General features: G+C 38.2%; 1 protein-coding gene across 1 annotated transcript in view; it reads left to right on the top strand.

The window, feature by feature from the left end:
* The window catches only part of LOC107722362 (low-density lipoprotein receptor-related protein 8-like), a 122,702-nt gene that overhangs the window by 98,508 nt on the left and 5,347 nt on the right, over positions 1–18,847 (top strand). The window contains exons 9-15 of the mRNA XM_016530693.1: positions 676–847; positions 5,908–6,135; positions 10,575–10,693; positions 10,851–10,990; positions 15,553–15,690; positions 15,988–16,051; positions 16,297–16,545. Of these exons, the coding sequence (XP_016386179.1) occupies positions 676–847; positions 5,908–6,135; positions 10,575–10,693; positions 10,851–10,990; positions 15,553–15,690; positions 15,988–16,051; positions 16,297–16,545 (1,110 nt within the window). The remainder of the gene's footprint in view (positions 1–675; positions 848–5,907; positions 6,136–10,574; positions 10,694–10,850; positions 10,991–15,552; positions 15,691–15,987; positions 16,052–16,296; positions 16,546–18,847) is intronic.

Here is an 18,847-nt window from a genome sequence, read left to right as displayed (position 1 = left end):
TGTGGTAACCGTAGTATAAGCGGAATAATTGACTCCGGGCCGTTGAATTATTAGAAAAATAATGCACACCCGATGTGTAACGTCCTCGGGTGGGCATTATTTTTCGAATAATTCAACGGCCCGTCGTCAATTATTCCTTACTTATAAATGATATTTTATTTTAAGAAATATTTTATATAGTTCTATATAAATTATATAGTTATGCTGTGAAATATTAAGTTTTAAATATTTACGTAAATATTAAGTTATACAACATTGATATTATTAATAAATGTAAAATATTTACAGTACAATAGACAGATAGATGTATGTATATAATTTTAACATTTTAAAAAATGTAAAAAAAAATATTCTGGTGCACTGTCAAGGATCATTAAATGTTAACTTAATTTGTATGTATCCTAATGATTCTGAAAACATATGGGTCAGTGATTCTGTGCTGCTTGATCTTTAATTAATTGTCTTTCTTTTTTTGTAACGAATGATATTTTATTTAAAGAAATATTATATTTTAAAATGATATATCTTTTATGTGTATATATCATAGTTACCATAGTTCATGACTATAAACACAAGTTTAGTTTCTCTGAGGGAAGAGTGCATGGACAGAAAGCTTTTCTTTGTTTCAAGATTGAGTGAACTCTCTGTGATCACTTGTCTTTGTGCTTGTTTTAGGAAAAAGCCCTTACCTGATGTTCACAAACAGGCACGAGATCAGACGCATTGACCTGGTGAAGAGGGACTACACACAGGTGGTTCCTACTCAGAAGAACGCAGTGGCCATTGATATCGACGTTGTTGCCAACCGCATGTACTGGTGTGACCGTTTCCAGCACAAAATATACAGGTGACCTCATCTTGACCTTTTGGTTATTATGCTGTAAATATGGAAGCGGTTTAGCTGAGCACTTAAAAGGAGAGCCAGGACTCATTTAACAGCAAAGTGCTGCTTCACATGCTTGTGATGTGTTAATTATTTTAAACTCAGGAGATATGACTCAATTTATTTACATATCCCTCCCTCACACACTCAGACCGTTACTCTCAAGATAACACTCTCTCTAGTGAAATTAATTAAAATGAGATGCAGAGAGGCAGAAAAACAGCACTTACGAAACATTTTAATTGCCATATTACTGAAACCGAGATTATGTAGGTGTTCCATTCAGAAGTGATCATGCTTATGTTTCTTGGGAATATGTACTGTATGTATATACACACTACTGCTCAAACGTTTGAGGTAGAGGTCTACACGGGTCCAAAAGTTCGTACCCGAACCCGAAGAGACCCGTAAATGTGCTACACTGAACCGACCCGGTCCCGTTTTTTATTTTGAAAGTTGGACCCGGGCCCGTGCAGAACCGAGAAATGTCAAAAATGTACTACCCGGACCCGACGCGGACCGTCAATTATTTGAAAGATGGACCCGAACCCGGCCGGGAAGACACAGACCCGACTGGACCCGATCGGCACATATTCCACAGCAAATTGCTATTAACAAGTCGATAAACAAGTTGCGAAATTTAAACTTTTTGTCTTACCTAATGTAAGAAGCCTTCTCCCTTGTACCGGACTGTGATGCACACAATCCTCCTTGCCAAGAAAGTTCTATCCGTGTTATTGACTCTCTTGCCAATTGAAATGCGTAATCCACTCATTATTCCAGTTTCAAAAGTCCACTTGCTGTCACGGTGACGGATGACAAATGCGACTTTGCAGTTTTGCATTTTTTGTATCTTGAGTCAACTTGCATAATAATTTAGACTGTTTGCCCATTTGGATTATAATAACGATTGCTCGTCCAGTGCCATGGCTGCTGACGTTAGCTTTACTTATTTGCTATCATCTCTGTGCTCTCTGAGCCGAGTCTGAGCAAAAATTTTAGATATAACAACAAGACGGTTCATTCATAATATTATTTAAAAAATAATCAATAATAACTCGCATCACTCATGAAGGTATCCATTATCACCGTGCGTGTGCATTAACTCCGCCCACCCTGCTTCTGATGACGTCACTTGTGTTTTTTTGTTTTTTTTTCCACCTTATTTCAAATTACCGACTAACACTTTTCTCATCCTAATTTTACAAGTTGAAAGTTACAAAACAACACACGCACAGCGCTGACTGACTCTGATAACGGCCGGGTGTTCTCCGAGTCCGATCGACTCGGGTATTACACACAATGTTAAACAGACCCGGGACCCGAAGTAATAGATTGGGACCCGGGTCCTCGGGTCTCGGGTCCTCCGTGTAGACCTCTAGTTTGAGGTCAGTAAGATATTTTTATTTTTTTTGAAAGAAGTCTCATGCATTTATTTGATTATTGTGAAACATTATTACAATTTAAAATGGACAGTTTTATATTTTAATATATTTTAAAATGTAATTTAATTCCTGTGATCAAAGCTGAATTTTCAGCATCATTACTCCAGTCTTGATGAGCCTTCAGAAATCATTCTAATATGCTGATTTGCTGCTCAAAAAACATTTCTTATTACCAGGTTTTGCTGCTTATTTGTGTGATTGTGTGTAAACTGTGATCAAACGTTCAAAAGAACAGCATTTATTTGAAATAGAAATCTTTTGTACATTATAAACGTCTTATCTGGCACTTTGGATAAATTGGATGCATCATTTGTGAACAAAAGTATTAATTTCTTCAAAAAAAACTAAAAAAAAACTTGCAGACAACTCATGGTAATGTACAAATTCTTGCAAAACTCCCTGAAACTGATCAATTGTTGCAAAAAAAATAAAATAAAATAAAAACTGACAAAAACTATAAACATAAACAAATGTAACATGATGCACTTTTAATGAATGGAACATCAGTAACTACATGGGTTAAGGTAAGGTTTAGGGGTAGGTTCAGGGTTAACTAAATACCTAGTTATTACCCAGTTATTGTAATCACTATAATAAGTACATAGTATGTACACACGAAACATGAATGTAAAATAAAGTGCTACCATTATTTTTGTCAATTAATTTGTCTGTTATTTGTGAATTAAAGGGGTCATATGATGCGATTTCAAATTTTCCTTTCTCTGGAGTGTTACAAGCTCTTGGTGCATAAAGAAGATCTGTAAAGTTGCAAAGACTAAAGTCTCAAATCCAAAGAGATATTCTTTATAAAATTTAAGAGGAGAAAAAAAACTAAAAACTGCGGTTCAGGCGATCTCGGACCGATTGTTTTGGCCCGGATCCGTGTGCGATTGCCGTGTTCACATATGCCCAAACGAACCGAGCTAAGAGGGAAACGCGCCAGGTTTCAAAACAACAGGCCAGGTGTGAAAGCACCCTAAGTCATTATAATCCGTAATTATTTCCCCACTGGATGCAACAAATGCCTCGTTTATAATGGGTTTTAATGTTTTTGTCTCGTCACTCCGGTCGGACAGGGCATCACAATATGGTAAGGGGCGTAACATTTCCGTCACACACTTGAGGTATTCGGCCACTATGATGCTGACAAATAATGTTGACTCCCAGCCAGACTGAATTTTTTTTTTTATATTTAAAGAATTTGCCACTGATGATTCAAACGCGAGTTTTGAGCAGTGTAGAGTAGCACTTGTTGTTTGTCATTTCTCCGAATGCAACGCAACGCGTAAAACGACAGTATAAGTCATTATAATCTGTAATTATGTCCCCACTGGATGCAACAAATGCCTCGTTTACAATGGGTTTTAATGTTTTTGTCTCGTCGCTCCGGCCGGACAGGGCATCACAGTATGGTGAGGGGCGTAACATTTCCGTCTCACGCTTGAGGTATTCGGCCAATCATAACGCACCGGATAGCTTTCCAATCACAGCACACCTCGCTTTTCAGACTGATGAGCTTTGTAAAAATCGACGCGTTTCAGAAAGGCGGGGCATAGAGGAGAAACAATAATGTACAGTATGTGGAAAATAATGTGTTTTTTGAACCTTAAACCGCATAAACACATTTCATTACACCAAATACACCAAATAATGTTTTTTTTAGCAACATCATATGACCCCTTTAAATGCGTGTCTGCTTATAAAACACTTTTGTAAAACTCCATTATCAAAAAAAAAAAAAGGATTTTTAGCATAATGACAGCAGCAATGATAAAAACAGCAAAATACCATGGGGTTAAAATTTTTATTAAAAAGTTAATGATAGTAAGACTTTTATAATATCACCAATTGTGAGAGTGAAACGTCCATCATTTGAACCCTTTGAAAATGTTTGTAACGACCCTACAATGCTTATTCTGCCTTCAAAGTGCCCTGTGTAGACAGTAGATCAAACGCACTGTGTAATGTAATACAGGAAAGGTTTTGACTCTTACCATATGAAGGTCTGGCCCTGTTACAAATTCATTTAAAACTCGCAAAGAACCTCTTGACTCATTTTTCCACGGTCCATCTCCCTTTCCTCCTGATTGCACATTCCATGTGATCTCGCTAATTGGGGACATTCACTTTCCTAATAATAGATACCTCTGCGGCTGCTCAAAATGATGTGCTATCTTATTAAATGGCAGTAGTCTGCTCCTGCCCTCTCTCTCTGCCTATCGTCTGTCTCTTTTGGACTTATAAGTGAGGATAAAGTTCAAAGTCATTAGATGTAACTGCTCCGCTGTGAGCTTGAACTAGTTTGGGATGATATTGAAGCTGATAATAGAAGGCTGAGGGGTGAGTTGAGGCCCTACAGGGCCATTCATTCATTTGGACACCTGTGGCACTCATGAACACTTCAGATCATGTGAAGATCTGTAAAGAGAAGCACTGAGTATTAGAAAGGGATTTTAGTTAAAACTGTCCAAAATCACAACATAAATGATGTTTAATAAAACAGAGAAATAGAAAGCATGCTTCTGACAAAAGGATTACGTTAGTAACTGACCAGAGGTTTATTGCATACTGCACATTATATAGGTATTCTATGTTTATTACATGTAAAATATGTGAAACAATATGCAAAATACAACAATAAACTTTTTCCAAAAGTAGTATGCTATTTTAGTGGGCCTTCCATTGACATATTTTTTGTGAATTTCAGGATATCACAAAAAAAAATGGTGTTTGGAAACTCCAAAATGCAAATAAAAAACATTTTAAAGCATAAAAAGCAGTTACTGACATTCCATTCATTGGGGTCAGTAAGATTTTTTTTTTTTTTAAAGAAAATAATACTTTTATTCAGAAATGGTGCATTAAATTGATCAAAAGTGGCAGTAAAAATGTTTATAATGTTACAAACATATGCTGTTCTTTTAAACTTTCTATTAATCAAGGAATCTGGGAAAAATGTATCACAGTTTCCACAAAAAATATTAAGCAGCAAAGGTTTTCAACATGGATAATAATAAAACATTTTCTTGAGCAGCAAACCAGTATATTAGAATGATTTCTGAAAGATCATGTGACACTGAAGACTGGAGTAATGATGCTGAAAATTCAGCTTTGCATCACAGGAATAAATAATATTTAAAAATATAGAAAATAGAAAAAAAAATAGAAAACAGTTATTTGAATTTATAATAATATTTTACAATATTATTATTTTACTGTATTTTTTGATCAAATAAATGCATCTTCGGTGAGCATAAGAGACTTCTTTCAAAAACATTGAAAACTATTTTACTGACAACAATTTTTGAATGGTAGTATTTGTATGTGAATTTTGGGATATTGCAAAAAAATGCTTGATGGAAATGACAACCAAGATGCAAATATTGCATTAAAAACACGTACAGTTGTGGACATTACATTCACTGACAGTATTGTTGGCTGTTACAGGTTTTAGGTGGGCAGAGGATTTTTCCTCATTCTATCACTATGTATAAAACAATCACAACTGAAGTCATGTGATTTGACTGTTCGACTCAGCGTCTAGTAGCAGAACCTCTAATTGTCTGCATGTCTCTGAAGTGCTTACATCCACGAGGCGAGCGACCCGTCTCGACACGTTACTCTGATCGACTCCGATCTGCATTCCCCTGAGGGTCTGGCACTGGACTGGGTCCAACACAACCTCTACTGGACCGACTCAGGTGACAGAACCATCTCCGTGGCTTCAGTGGATGGCAGCAGGAGACGCGTGCTGATCAGCACCGATCTGAGCGAACCACGGGCCATCGCTGTGGATCCAGAGAGAGGGTGAGCAGCTATCAGACACATCACTGCCATCCAAATGACAAAACCACAAAAGGCCAGACTGCCTTTAAAGGTCACTGAGATGATAAGAGAAGCTTTCAGTGACATGCACATGGAGGCTGTGGAGTCTTAGAGAGGAAATGTTTATTGAATTCTGTTAATCCATAGAGATAACCTTACCGCCACATTAATAGTTTCAAACATGCTGTTGTTTGCTTACAATAGTGAATGCCACAAAATTGTCCTTTTGTTAATGGACAAACTTATTTTAATAAGTCATTTAGGGCTGCTCTGGTCTTGAGATAGCCTTGACTTTTGTCATTGTCAAATAAGAGTCTTGACAGTAAAAAAGAGAAAAATCCTTTACACATCTTTTACTTTTGAAAACCTTTTATACCATTTTCGAGAAAAGTTAAATTTTTTTTTAAATGTGATGTGCAACCATCAAGTGAAAGGTCATAACATATTTCCTGATACACATGTGTGTACACATCTTAATGATTAGTTTCAAAAATATTTTAAACACATTTTCAAGATTTTTTTTTTTTTTTTTTGCAAATATCATGAATTATTCATTTATAAATATCATTACATTTTTGGAGAGTCAAACCCTATTACACACAGTGTTCTTATTAACTAAAAGGAGAACTAAAACCATACAAAAATATTTTTGTTCATTGAAATAAATCTGAAATACAATAATATATAAATATTAGATTGATAGAGGCTTATTGAAACGTATTAAAAATTAGAAATGTTGCCTTGGCAACTAACTGAAATAAAATGTTTTTTAAAGTAAATTACTAAAACTGGAATAAAAAAAAATGAATTAAAACTAAATAGAAATATAAAACTGAATATAAAATAAAAAGGACAAAAGCACATAACAAATTTGCTAAAACGTATAACAAACAAATAAAAAACATCAATATTCAGGTTTTGTGTTACATGGAGGTTTACATCCATATACAGGTGCATCTCAATAAATTAGAATGTCGTGGAAAAGTTCATTTATTTCAGTAATTCAACTCAAATTGTGAAACTCATGTATTAAATAAATTCAATGCACACAGACTGAAGTAGTTTAAGTCTTTGGTTCTTTTAATTGTGATGATTTTGGCTCACATTTAACAAAAACCAATAAAATAAAACCAATAAAAAAAACATTTTTAGTGAATTGTTGGCCTTCTGGAAAGTATGTTCATTTACTGTACATGTACTCAATACATGGTAGGGGCTCCTTTTGCTTTAATTACCGCCTCAATTCGGCGTGGCATGGAGGTGATCAGTTTGTGGCACTGCTGAGGTGGTATGGAAGCCCAGGTTTCTTTGACAGCGGCCTTCAGCTCATCTGCATTTTTTGATCTCTTGTTTCTCATTCTCCTTTTGACAATACCCCATAGATTCTCTATGGGGTTCAGGTCTGGTGAGTTTGCTGGCCAGTCAAGCACACCAACACCATGGTCATTTAACCAACTTTTGATGCTTTTGGCAGTGTGGGCAGGTGCCAAATCCTGCTGGAAAATGAAATCAGCATCTTCAAAAAGCTGGTCAGCAGAAGGAAGCATGAAGTGCTCCAAAATGTCTTGGTAAACGGGTGCAGTGACGTTGGTTTTCAAAAAACACAATGGACCAACACCAGCAGATGACATTGCACCCCAAATCATCACAGACTGTGGAAACTTAACACTGGACTTCAAGCAACTTGGGCTATGAGCTTCTCCACCCTTCCTCCAGACTCTAGGACCTTGGTTTCCAAATGAAATACAAAACTTGCTCTCATCTGAAAAGAGGACTTTGGACCACTGGGCAACAGTCCAGTTCTTCTTCTCCTTAGCCCAGGTAAGACGCCTCTGACGTTGTCTGTGGTTCAGGAGTAGCTTAACAAGAGGAATACGACAACTGTAGCCAAATTCCTTGACACGTCTGTGTGTGGTGGCTCTTGATGCCTTGACCCCAGCCTCAGTCCATTCCTTGTGAAGTTCACTCAAATTCTTGAATCGATTTTGCTTGACAATCCTCATAAGGCTGCGGTTCTCTCGGTTGGTTGTGCATCTTTTTCTTCCACACTTTTTCCTTCCACTCAACTTTCTGTTAACATGCTTGGATACAGCACTCTGTGAACAGCCAGCTTCTTTGACAATGAATGTTTGTGGCTTACCCTCCTTGTGAAGGGTGTCAATGATTGTCTTCTGGACAACTGTCAGATCAGCAGTCTTCCCCATGATTGTATAGCCTAGTGAACCAAACTGAGAGACCATTTTGAAGGCTCAGGAAACCTTTGCAGGTGTTTTGAGTTGATTAGCTGATTGGCATGTCACCATATTCTAATTAGTTGAGATAGTGAATTGGTGGGTTTTTGTTAAATGTGAACCAAAATCATCACAATTAAAAGAACCAAAGACTTAAACTACTTCAATCTGTGTGCATTGAATTTATTTAATACACAAGTTTCACAATTTGAGTTGAATTACTGAAATAAAGGAACTTTTCCACGACATTCTAATTTATTGAGATGCACCTATATATGCACTATATTCAAATGCACTAATTCCCAGCCTCAACCCATTCAGAAGTACCAGTACTTACATAGATACCTATACATAGTAGCCAGAAAGAAATGCTAATTTTAAAGAAAAACGTCAGACGTACTTACCAATTCACTATCTCAACAAATTAGAATACTTCATAAGACCAATAAAAAAACATTTTTAGTGAATTGTTGGCCTTCTGGAAAGTATGTTCATTTACTGTATATGTACTCAATACTTGGTAGGGGCTCCTTTTGCTTTAATTACTGCCTCAATTCGGCGTGGCATGGAGGTGATCAGTTTGTGGCACTGCTGAGGTGGTATGGAAGCCCAGGTTTCTTTGACAGTGGCCTTCAGCTCATCTGCATTTTTTGGTCTCTTGTTTCTCATTTTTCTCTTGACAATACCCCATAGATTCTCTATGGGGTTCAGGTCTGGTGAGTTTGCTGGCCAGTCAAGCACACCAACACCATGGTCATTTAACCAACTTTTGGTGCTTTTGGCAGTGTGGGCAGGTGCCAAATCCTGCTGGAAAATGAAATCAGCATTTTCAAAAAGCTGGTCAGCAGAAGGAAGCATGAAGTGCTCCACAATTTCTTGGTAAACGGGTGCAGTGATGTTGGTTTTCAAAAAACACAATGGACCAACACCAGCAGATGACATTGCACCCCAAATCAGTGGAAACTGTGGAAACTTAACACTGGACTTCAAGCAACTTGGGCTATGAGCTTCTCCACCCTTCCTCCGACCTTGGTTTCCTTGGTTTCCAAATGAAATACAAAACTTGCTCTCATCTGAAAAGAGAACTTTGGACCACTGGGCAACAGTCCAGTTCTTCTTCTCCTTAGCCCAGGTAAGATGCCTCTGATGTTGTCTGTGGTTCAGGAGTGGCTTAACAAGAGGAATATGACAACTGTAGCCAAATTCCTTGACACGTCTGTGTGTGGTGGCTCTTGATGCCTTGACCCCAGCCTCAGTCCATTCCTTGTGAAGTTCACTCAAATTCTTGAATCGATTTTGCTTGACAATCCTCATAAGTTTGCGGTTCTCTCGGTTGGTTGTGCATTTTTTTCTTCTTTTTCCTTCCACTCAACTTTCTGTTAACATGCTTGGATACAGCTCTCTGTGAACAGCCAGCTTCTTTGACAATTAATGTTTGTGGCTTACCCTCCTTGTGAAGGGTGTTGATGATTGTCTTCTGGACAACTGTCAGATCAGCAGTCTTCCCCATGATTGTGTAGCCTAGTGAACCAAACTGAGAGACCATTTTGAAGGCTCAGGAAACCTTTGCAGGTGTTTTGAGTTGATTAGCTGATTGGCATGTCACCATATTCTAATTTGTTGAGATAGTGAATTGGTGGGTTTTTGTTAAATGTGAGCCAAAATCATCACAATTAAAAGAACCAAAGACTTAAACTACTTCAGTCTGTGTGCATTGAATTTATTTAATACACGAGTTTCACAATTTGAGTTGAATTACTGAAATAAATGAACTTTTCCACGACATTCTAATTTATTGAGATGCACCTGTAAATAAAATATTTGATCTTTTTTAGTAAGTGTTTTATTTGGTTATTTTATTTTTATTTTATTTTTTAGACTTATTTTTATTTCTTTGTATGTTTTAGTTTGTTATGATTTAATTACTCACAATACCAGTTTGTGGAACTCTGTTTTAGATCATTAGTATGTATTATGTTCTGGTTCCCCAGATTAGGTTTACTGATGTCAGTATCAAATATCAAACCTTTACAAGCCAATTTCAAGAAAGAATTCATTTCCATAAGCCGTAACATATCACTATGTACTGTAAGCATCCATGGTATGTCCAGATGAAGTAAACTTTGTACAATTGCACCTGTATGTATATATATATATATATATATATTGGTGAATGCTTTGTTTTCACAGGTTCATGTATTGGTCTGACTGGGGCATCAGGGCCAGGATTGAGAAGGCTGGCATGAACGGTGTAGATCGACAGGTGTTGGTGTCTGAGGACATTGAGTGGCCCAATGGAATCACACTCGGTAGGAATTATTATGGTTATTCCCTTCTGTTATTGGTGCTCTATGGAAAGAGGAAGATGAATGTTATTGAGATGTCTTGTGTCTAAAACGGTTGAGCTTTATGCACTCTAAATGAATCAGTAATTGTTTGACAGTAGCGTTGTGTCTCTGAATGCAGATGTGGTTGGTAAGCGCTTGTACTGGGTGGACTCAAAACTGCACCTGATCTGCAGCGTGGATTTAAACGGGGCCCATCGCAGAGTCATCCTGTCCTCCAGAGGGAGACTCGGCCATCCGTATGCCCTCGCTGTGTTTGAGGTGAGTGAGTCTCCTAAATACCTGTGTGTCTCAGTTTCTTCTATTTCTTTATAAACTATGTGTGTGTGTGTTTATATGCATGTGGTTAATACCAGCTAGTATGTGTTTGTGTGTATTTATCAGTCCATTACAGTGAATTTAACCACTGCCCAAGGCTGTCCAGCACTTAATAATAACTCCCACTCACACTGCTGAGAAGCCCTGGTCATATCGCTCACACACAGGCAGGGCCGACTGGAGTGTATGTTAATGAGTGTGTGTGTGTGTGTGTGTGTGTTTGTGCGTGCGTGTGTGTGCGCGCACGTGTGTGTGTGGTCAGTATCTTACAGCCGAGTTAGCATTAAAGCCTTTCTTATTTTCTCTTTATGATTTATTAATATAGCAGCATTTTCAAAGCTGCAGGACTCTGGCCAGTGATATAGTCCAGATCTATTTTTTTTCCCTTCATAAATCAAAAGCTAAATCAAGCATATCAAGATCAGATCAACTGACAAGATGCGCGTTAAATATCGCATGCGATTTATCGTGCAGCCCTAATTTTTAGTCATGCTCAGAGCCAAATCTTAACCATAAAACAACTAGAATTTTTTTTAAATATTGATTTTTCAATAGCCAATGGCAATATCAGGAAAGCAGATATAATGCAGACATTTAATTTAATGAAAGCAAATGAGAGATTTATGCAATTTTTACTGGTGGTTGAGCTTTCTAATGGATTGTGCTGATTTACACTACCATTCAAATGTTTGGTGTCAGTAAGATTTTGTTTAAAGTCTCTTGTTCACTAAGGCAAAAATTGTGAAATATTATTACAGTATTATCGTGATCAAAGCTGAATTTTCAGCATCATTACTCCAGTCTTCAGTGTCACATGATCCTTCAGAAATCATTCTAATATGCTGATTTGCTGCTCAAGAAACATGTCTTATTTTTATCAATGTTGAAAACAGTTGTGCTGATTCATATTTTTGTCTAAACTGTAATATTTTTTTTTCACGATTCTTTGTTTTATAAATGTCAAAAGAATAACATTTATTTGAAATATTCGTCTTGAAAAGTCCACACTTACTGTCACTTTTGATTGATTTAGTTTATTTAGGGAATTAAAAAATTTTGGATTTTGGAAGTTTGGAACTGGTGCCAGAGGGACTGACCAATACTGATCATCTCAAAATGTCCAAATATTGTCTGATTGAATAATATGATGATATATCAGTCTATTCATATTACATATATTACATGATGTCAAACAAAGATGTCCATTAATCCACTGTTAATTTAATCAGCAGGCATGCTTATTGGGTACAATTGGTCTCAAAATAGACAAATATCAGCAATATAGTTGCCCTGGGTGATATATTATCTATCATTAAAACATCTATAGAAATGCCATGTTTAGGTGAGTGGCTGTTATGGGCTATGGAAATTGATTGAAGATGTCTCTGAAGATACTTTAAATGTAAAACTGAAACATGCTCAGAATTATTAATGTTCAACATCCTACTTCAGTGATGTATTGTATTTTATGTGGGACAATTCCCTTTATTGTTTTGCTGCTTAAGCTCAGCGGTCTCCATGGTAACGTAGGGACGGGTCCTGGGCAGAGTTATGATAGGCAGAAAGAAGATTATAGTATTTTCACACAAGCCTGGCTCAAGTAGTGGTGAGCACACTAATCTAAGATTGACTTCCTCTCACAGCAGAGCAGGGCTGAATGCTGAAGAGCTGTAGTCTTACACACCTACACATCAGCCGCAGAATTAAAGGTCTTGCTGGACAGAGACTCTTGCTGTGGATTTCCCCCCCAGTAACAGAGTTTCCACTACAGAAAACAATGTGGGACTTTTTAATATGGAACTTTTTCTTAGCAGCTTAATTGCTTGTGTGAGACTAGGCAGTTATTGTTTTATGCAGGATGCTCTTTATTGAATTGATTTTCATTGTTTCAATCAAACTTCAATATCTATGATGCAAGCAGATGAAGAGATGCTTTGCCTGGTTTGTCTTCATTTTCTGAGTGATGTTTGCTGACTGTATGTGTGTCTACATCACTATATTTTAACAAACTCATTACCTGAAATATCAAATGTTAGCATCCTAAATATGACCCCCACCATTGTGCTATAGTATAATATTTCAATGTGTTTTAAAGAGAGGAGAACTTTTAAGGCAATCAGATTTTCCCTATTAGCCATTTAGCAATGCCCTAAAACCACCTATAACACCTTAGCAAAAATGTATAAACCACCTAGGATGTGTTAGCAACCACCTAGCAATGCCCTAGAAACCACACAGACCACTGAACACTTCACTGCGCCGCTTGCTTGCTGCTCACTCACTTAACATGTGATTGACATGTGACGTTTTGTGACCATTCAAAAGAATGAAATTAGCTGTGTTGTACTTAAATACATAAATTACAGTCGTAAACATTGCTGCCTAGCAACACCCTAGCAGCTGTGCAGAATACCATAGCAATACTCCAAAAACCCCAAGAACACTCTAACAATCACTCAGGACACCCTAGGAATGCACTAGAAACCAGTGAGGACACCCTATCAGCTACTTACCAACACCCTAAAATCTCTCCAGCAACCACTGAAAACACCCTAGCTATCAACTAGAAATGCCCTAAAACCACCCACAGCACCTTAACGCCATAGCAATCAAAACAGGACGCCCTACATTCTAAAAGCAGCTTAATTGCTTGTGTGAGACTAGGCAGTTATTGTTTTATGCAGGATGCTCTTTATTGAATTGATTTTCATTGTTTCAATCAAACTTCAATATCTATGATGCAAGCAGATGAAGAGATGCTTTGCCTGGTTTGTCTTCATTTTCTGAGTGATGTTTGCTGACTGTATGTGTGTCTACATCACTATATTTTCCACCTAGCATCCACCTAGCATTGATCAAGGAACTACATAGAACAGGGGTGGCTAACGTTGGTCCTGGAGAGACACAGTCCTGCAGAGTTCAGCTCCAAACCTAATCAAACACAATTGAACAAGCTAATCAAGGTCTAAGGGTTACTAGAAAGGTACAGGGAGGTGAGTTTTAATCAAGGTTGGAGCAAAACTCAGCAGGACTGTGGTTGGCCACCCCTGACCTAGAACATCCCAGGACACCCTAGCAATCACTCAGCAATACTCTAAATCAGGCATGGGCAAACTCGGTCCTGGCGGGCCACAGAGTTTAGCTCCAACCCTGATCAAACACCTGAACAAGCTAATCAATGTCTTCAGGATTACTAGAAGACTACAGGCAGGTGAGTTTTATCAGTGTTGGAGCTAAACTCTGCAGGACAGTGGCCCTCCAGGACCGAGTTTGCCCATGCCTGCTCTAAACCTTCCAATAACACTTTAGCAGCCACCTACAACACCCTAGCAACCACCTAGCCATTCAATAAAACAACCCAGAACACCTTAGTAACGCCATGGAAACCATCTAAGACACCTTAGTGACAACACAGAACAACACTCTAAACCTCCAATAATAGTATAGAACCCATCTAGCAATCCTCTAGCAACCCCCTACAGCACCCTATAGCTATCATCTAGAAATGCCCTAAAACCACTCAAAATACCCTAGCAATGCCTTAGAATCCACCCTAGCACCTTAGCAACACCTTAGAAACCAACTAAGAACACCCTAGCCACAGTTTCACCTAGAAATGCCCTAAAACCACATAGAACACCCTAACAACACAATAGAAACCACCTAAGACACCCTAGCAACCACCTAGAATATCTTAGCTACAGTACCACCTAAAAAATGCCCTAAAACTGCCCAGAACACCTTAGCAACCACCTAGAACACCACAGCTATGGCGCTTTTCCACTGCGTGGTACGACTCGGCTCGGCACGGCTCAGTACGGTACGGCACTGCACTGCACGGCTCGGCTCGGTTTGCGTTTCCACTGCAGTTCAGTACCGCTTTAGAGTGGGCGGGATTATTCACATGTCGTTATAGTTGTGCCGCCTCTATTGCCGCGACTCCTGAAAAACTTTTTAATTCCGCGTCGCCCCATCAAGCTCTCGCTGGATCCGCTCCTCTGCTATCAACGAGAGGAACGTCTGTACTTCCTCAACAGACAACGAAACAGCCACTTTTTGGTTGTTAAAAAAGGTGAGCTTGTTCAAAACAGTTGCGTTTGATCCTTCGCTGGCTGTGCTGAATTAAATCTAGCGGTTCTGTTGTGTTTGTGTCGCAGTGACGCAGGTAGTGACGATTCTCTCCGGCCAATCCGTGATCAGCAGAGTTTACACGTCATGTTTTGGTTACAGTACGGTTCACTTGGAACCTCAACAGAGGTGGTACTAAAAAAAAGTACCAGGTACCAGGTACTGTACCCAGTGGAAACCCCCCCAAAAGTGAACCGTACCGAGCCGTACCGTGCCGTACCATGCAGTGGAAAAGCGCCACTAGAGTACCACCTAAAACCACCCAGAACACCTTGCAACACCATAGAAACCACCTAAGACACCCTAGCAACCACCTAGCAGATTTCTTTTCTTAAGGACATGTGAAAATCTTGTGTTGACTGTTGTGTGTCTCTTAGGATCGCGTGTACTGGACAGACCGTGAGAAGGAGGCCGTCTACAGCGCAAACAGACTCACAGGACAAGATGTGACCAGTCTTGCCGAGCACCTCAATGACCCTCATGATATAGTGGTTTTTCACGAGCTGAGCCAGCCTGCAGGTGTGTGGACTTCAACTCAGCTATTTCTATTTATTTGAAGTCCCTTTTTGACATTTTGACTAATAGCGTATGACATAACGTTTTTAATCCACCTTATGAAATCCACTATCAGATTTGTTCCTTTTGTAATCCATCACACCTGGCATTTCTGTTTTAATCGGCATCTAAGTCATTTTGACTTAACAATCTGGTACCGAAGACAATAAGTGTCAACAGCTTACAGTTAAATATTAATCATAGTTTAAGGCTCCACAGACTGAAGATGAAGTGTATTTGACCCATGTGGCTCACAGAATGAGAACACATCTCCACTGATGGATGAGGAGCTCAGCCCTGACACACGCCAATGTGTACTCGGTAAGCTCATCACATTGTACCTAACGCCGTGTCCTGACCAGGCAGGACACAAATTAATCCACGTAACCAATTTTTTTTTTTTTTACATCAAAGAAGATATTTGAAGAATGCTGGTAAAGACACTGTTGCTGGTAGCCATTAACTTCCATAATAGTTTTTTTTTCCATACTATGGAAGTCAGTGGCTACTGGCAACTTGTTTTTATTTCCCCATGACTAACCTCTCTCCCATCATTGTACCACCAGTGCAAAATGAGACTGGCGTCACACCTACTGCCCCCATCAACTTCACCATGGAGACAGGGGCTGGCCGGGCACCAGAGTCCCCTGCAGCAATGACATCTCAGTCCGACAGTATGGCTGAAACCACTCTCTCATCACTCCTCACCTCCAGTCTAGAGGAACCGGCCGTCTCCTCTAATACTACAGCAGAGCACAGTCCTACACAAGCGTCCAGCACCACACCAGACAGCCTGAGCAACCTGTCTCATCACTGTAAGTGTGGGTCTGTGTGCTTTCATGCACAGGAGGAACCTCAGTGAAGCCTTTGCTAAGCCATCCTAGTTACTGTTGACGAGCTTACAGAGTGTTTCAGAGGACTGATTTCCATGAATGATTTTTGGCAAAATATGCTCATTAAATGGAAGTTCGTGTTATTATGTGGGTTGGAGTGAAATGCTTAGATTGCAAAACTGCTAATCAGAAATACCAGCTAACAGCTTGCTCAGTGAGAAAATGCCATCAACGTGATTTGGTTACTGTTGCAATTTCAACCTTTCTAATCAGAATATAAAGTTTATGGAGAAATATGGAGTTTTCAACCTCAGGATATTGTTTTTATTTTTTGGAAATATGGTTCAAATTACTCATATGTACCTGGAAAATACTTAAGTGTTCTGGGAAGTAGATTCTGGTCAATAAGTTTGTATGCCATGGCCAATAACTGAGAAATGGCTGATATTATGCGTTTATTTTACTATTTTGTTTAAAGAAATAAAAAGTAAAACACAAAAACGAATATATATAAACTCTACAAGTGAATTTAAGATTTCACAATATTATAATGTACAGTGTAAAAATGGATATTCATTTTGAGATTTGTGAATGATTACATTTAACCAGAGGCGAACCAAGATGAAGTGGGGGGCCCAGGCAAAATTAATAGATGAGGCCCTTCTAAAAGATTATTTTGTTAATATATCTTTGTTACATATATATATATTTATTCAACATACAAAAAGTAACACATATAATAGAACATAAATTGTTAATTTTTTAAAACAAAGTGCTTATTATTTAACAAAATATCAATCTTCATCTTTATGGCAGAAGATACAACTGACAGCCTCTCTTGGTTCATTGTTGACCTGAGGTATGTCATTATCAGCTTTAATAGTTTTATTATTTGACAACTAATTATGTTAACTCAACTAATTTAATGTAGAAGAGCTAAAGAAATAATGTCAACTAAGTAAATGTAATGATATTTATTTATATTGATTTGTGGGCTCCCCACTGGCAGCAAGACACAGTACCCAGGGATGCAAACTAATCAGGGGTGACAAAGACGAGCACCCCCCTCAAAATAAAACCCTACATTTTTTTAAACTCTTATTATAATTTAAAGCCTTTATTATTATTTTTTTAACTCTGCCAAAACAAATTCATTTTAAATGTTCACTTTCATTCATGAAGGAGACAGGGGGGGAAAATTGTCTCCTGGTGGAAAACAAAGACTTAAGATGAAAATGACATGAAATTACCATTATATCCAGTAGATGGCAGCAGAGGATCACCCATTAGGTCAGTTGCCATATCAACTCCCTAGTTTTTTTCACGTCTTGCTTTTGGATTCATTATAAAATGATAATTAAATAATGCATTAAATATTTTGGCATTTTTTTAGATTTAATTTAAAATTTAAATTTTTCAAACATTGCCTAAAAAGGACACATCAAAGGTGAGCTTTAAGTTATCTTTATCTGTAGAAGCTGCTAAAGGCAACACAGACTACAGTTGCTGCTGTAGTTTTGTTTCTCTGAATTTACTCTGCATCACTTGAAGCACAGCTCTGGTTTGACATCGGCTTGTCAGATAGTTTGTTCCGTCCATTGCTACAGTTATCACCGTCAATCGCGGATCAATCTGGCGGATTCACTCACATAGTTTTTTACACTCGCGTTTGTCATTCCTGAAACAGTATACGTGGATGGTCCTCTTAAACTTTTATTCAAACTGTGAATGTAGTATGTAAGAGACACCGAGCAAAGGGCGCTTCCATTATGGCGCAACTGTCCGAGCTTACTCACGCGAAAACTCCTGATATAATCAATAACTAACTACACAATGAATATCTTACTTACATCGTGTATGCTTTCTTTTTGTCTTGTTATAATAGGAATATCTGTGAGCGTGTAGAACTACGTAAACTTGAGAAAACAAAAATTAGATCAGAGCAGAATTCTGATTAACCTATAGTAAACACCTCTGATTGGCCATTGCTTTCAACAGAGATGCCTGTGATTGGCTACAAAACTAAATGCTGCAAAACACGTTGTAATAGAAACGTTTGGTTTTGTAATTCGAAACCAGAGCGCGCACACAAAAACATACAGGATCGTTTGAAAGCGGGTGACTTCGAGCGGGTACAGAATTGAGTTGGTACAAATTTAAAAAACTCAGCAGATCTACACGAATCACACAAATGACCCATTTTGAATTCAAAACAGCGAATTTCACCGAAAGGTGACAAGTTTGCATCCCTGGTACCAAAACTTGCCAAGCGGTGACCCTGATG

This window comes from Sinocyclocheilus rhinocerous, unplaced genomic scaffold, assembly GCF_001515625.1.
Source record: "Sinocyclocheilus rhinocerous isolate Xijiao unplaced genomic scaffold, SAMN03320098_v1.1 scaffold161, whole genome shotgun sequence".
NCBI classification, from domain to species: Eukaryota; Metazoa; Chordata; class Actinopteri; order Cypriniformes; family Cyprinidae; genus Sinocyclocheilus; species Sinocyclocheilus rhinocerous.
This window is presented reverse-complemented; position numbering and strand designations above follow the sequence as displayed.